Here is a 2,934-nt window from a genome sequence, read left to right as displayed (position 1 = left end):
TTTTATAAAAGTCTCACAAATAAAGTGGGAGTTACTTGTTTGGAACAAGCTGGTGTGATACTACATGCAATTTTGAATTGCCATATTTTGCTCCTCCTGTTAGGGGATGAGAATGAAGTTCCTGTAGGTATTCAGGTTAGACTGTTTACTTGAAATTGGACCCTGTGGGCACCATGAGAGCAGAGCTTTTGAGATGTAAAGTATGTGTTAACTGTTCTGTTTAAAAATTTGTAGTGAGGGGGACTCCCTGGTGGCCTAGAGGTTAAATCTCAGCACCCCCATTAGGATGGTCTGAGTTCAGTCCCCTGCCAGGGAGCTGACCCATATGGCGCATCAGACCTCTCCTATATCACCCACTGCCCGCTCGGCAGTTCCCGTTGTTCTCTGGGAAATCCTCTCACCCCCATACCTCTGGCCTACATCCCAGTTCTCTTCTACAAAAATTGATAAATCCTTAAAAAAAATGGGGGAGGGGCATGTTTATTGCTGCTTTATTTACAATTGGAAAAACATGGAAGCAGCCCAAATGCCCAAAAGTAGATGACTGGATCAAAAAGACGTGGTACATATACACAATGGAATATTACTCAGCAACCAAAAAAGAGAAACACATGTCTTCTGCAGCAACTTGGATGGAGCTGGAAAAGATCATGCTTAGTGAGATAAGCCAGAAAGAGAAAGAAAAATACCGGATAGTTTCACTCATAGCAGGAGTATAATGGACCAGGCGAGAAAATAACAAAAATAATGAACAGCCATATACCAGAGACATTCTGTGGGGGTGGAGTGGGGAATGGGATCCAAAAAAGGGGGGGGGAAGGGAGGGAAATGCACGGGACTATGGTGGTGGCACATGGGTGATTTGGTGATGGGAAACCCGCGGGGATTACAATTGAGATGGAAAAAAAAAGTGTACAAAATGATGTAAAAATAAACTTTTGTAATAAAAAAAAAAGGGTGGGGGGAGACTTGTAGTGAGATGGGAAGTTAAATACCTGCCAGGTGCTGGTAAGGTGAATCTACTGAGGGGAGCAGTGGGTGGGTCAGGAGAGGTCTGCTGTGCCATGTGGGTCAGTTCCCTGGCCGGGGATCGAACTCCTGCTGTAGTGGCTGGTGAGACTCTGCCCTTGTGCCAGCAGGGAGGCCCACATACCATAAGTTCTTTAAAATATTAAGTCATTTTAATGCAATATAACCCTGGGATAAAAAGATTTGCTATTGTCAGGTTCATTTAATCATGTTTACCTGATTCTTTGTTCTCAACTCCTCATATGCTTTTCCATTTAGACACATACAGGAGAAAAGGAGAAAATTTGTCCATATTGCGGTCAGAAATTCGCCAGCAGTGGGACGTTGAGGGTTCACATCCGCAGCCACACAGGTATGCAGGTGATGACCGGGGGGCGTCAGCTTGTTCTGAGGCCAGGGGTGTCGTAAAGTGAGCAGAGAGCCTCCCAGATTAAGCATGAATCTTGACTGTTTTCTCTCCATGTATTCTAAAATCCATCCCTCACTCTAGAAAAATTTTGCCGAAATCCACATCACCACAGTAAATATCTGAATTGGAGCCTGGTGATTTGTTGGGATTATGACTGGGAATTAGTTTCTTTCATACTCTAGTGGCTGGAGAAGGGAAAAGCAGTTCACAGGAGGGTGAGGCGGCCTCTTTAACATCCCCCTGTAAGTTAGGTCAGGGGTGACCTTTCACAGTCTATAAAATCCTTGGAAGGGGGTTAGCACGACAGGGTTTTACTGTTGACGGTGGTGCCTGACTATCGTGTCTGGTATGCCAAGGACCGTTCCTTGATTTCCCTTCTTTCCTTCTGGCTTCTGTGATGCTACTCCACAGGGAGTAGCCTGCCTCCCAGGGAAGGGCAATGCACATGTAAATCGTCTTGAAAGATCCTTGCTGGCATTCCACCTGTCATAGAGAAACACTGGAAAGACACCAGGGTATGCTCAGTTTGGGTGGGACGACTCTGCTGTGGGAAGCTGGCCTTGGAGGGCCTCCCTGGCTGCCTTGTCCTCTTCCAGGGACTGAGCCCCTGCCTACCCTGACTGTCATCTCCACCACTCCTAACACAGGACCCATGTAACATAGTGATGTTTTATGAATGAAGAAATGTTGGTTTATACAGGCAGAGGCATGAGTGTCGTGAGGACTTTGTAGAAGAGAGGACACCATGGGTTTCCTTTCTCTGGTTGGAAATTGTCCAGTTACAACAAAAAGACTTAAGGTCAACCTACTATGAGGTGTTGATGCTTGCTGTTACCTTAGTGTAAAGACTGAGAATTGTTTCAAATATTGTTGAATGAAACCCACAACCAGAGCAGGTCAGGCATTACACATGGTGGCCGTGGACAAATGGCCGATGGAAAGAAAGACTAAGGTGTTCTTGCTGAGAGCTCCCTGGACTGGGAGGATTTCGATCTGCAGCAAGACATCTGCAGGTGAACTCACCATTTGCTTTTGTCCTAATAAGGCAAAATCAACAAGGTGAAATGGTGAATGGGACAATGGCTTGCGTATAAAATTAGGTTGACCTTGCGGATCTGATGGAGGACTTTTGGGGGTGCCTAGGAGCACAGAGGGCATGCACTGGGAGGTAATAACTGCCTAGGAAAGCAGGAGAGAGGGGAAGGAGGGAGGGAGAGTTGGGATGGAGAGTTAGGGCTTGAAGAGCAAAGAATAGGTTGGCCCATGCTCACTGGATCCAGCTGACAAAGATCGCTCTGTGTAACTGGGTGGTTCTCTTACCTGACCACTTGCTTACTCTGGTATTGCCCCTGGTGTTCATGCTGGCTTTCTTGATAGTTTTCAAGCTCCTCTGTAAGGTCTATTGATATTGCATTTATTGAGCTTCAGAATTGCTGTCGGGCGAATGATGTTTTGTCGGTGACTAGAGTAGAGAAAAATGTAAGGCTTTCCAAATT

General features: G+C 46.0%; 1 protein-coding gene across 1 annotated transcript in view; it reads left to right on the top strand.

The window, feature by feature from the left end:
- PRDM5 (PR domain containing 5) overlaps positions 1–2,934 on the top strand; it is a 136,339-nt gene that overhangs the window by 71,348 nt on the left and 62,057 nt on the right. Inside the window, exon 12 of the mRNA XM_004686487.1 lies at positions 1,288–1,381. Within this exon, the coding sequence (XP_004686544.1) occupies positions 1,288–1,381 (94 nt within the window). The remainder of the gene's footprint in view (positions 1–1,287; positions 1,382–2,934) is intronic.

This window comes from Condylura cristata, unplaced genomic scaffold (assembly GCF_000260355.1).
Source record: "Condylura cristata isolate star-nosed mole 26May11 unplaced genomic scaffold, ConCri1.0 scaffold00021, whole genome shotgun sequence".
Lineage (NCBI taxonomy): Eukaryota > Metazoa > Chordata > Mammalia > Eulipotyphla > Talpidae > Condylura > Condylura cristata.
Note: the sequence above shows the minus strand (reverse complement) of the source record. Positions and strands in the feature narration are given on the sequence as shown.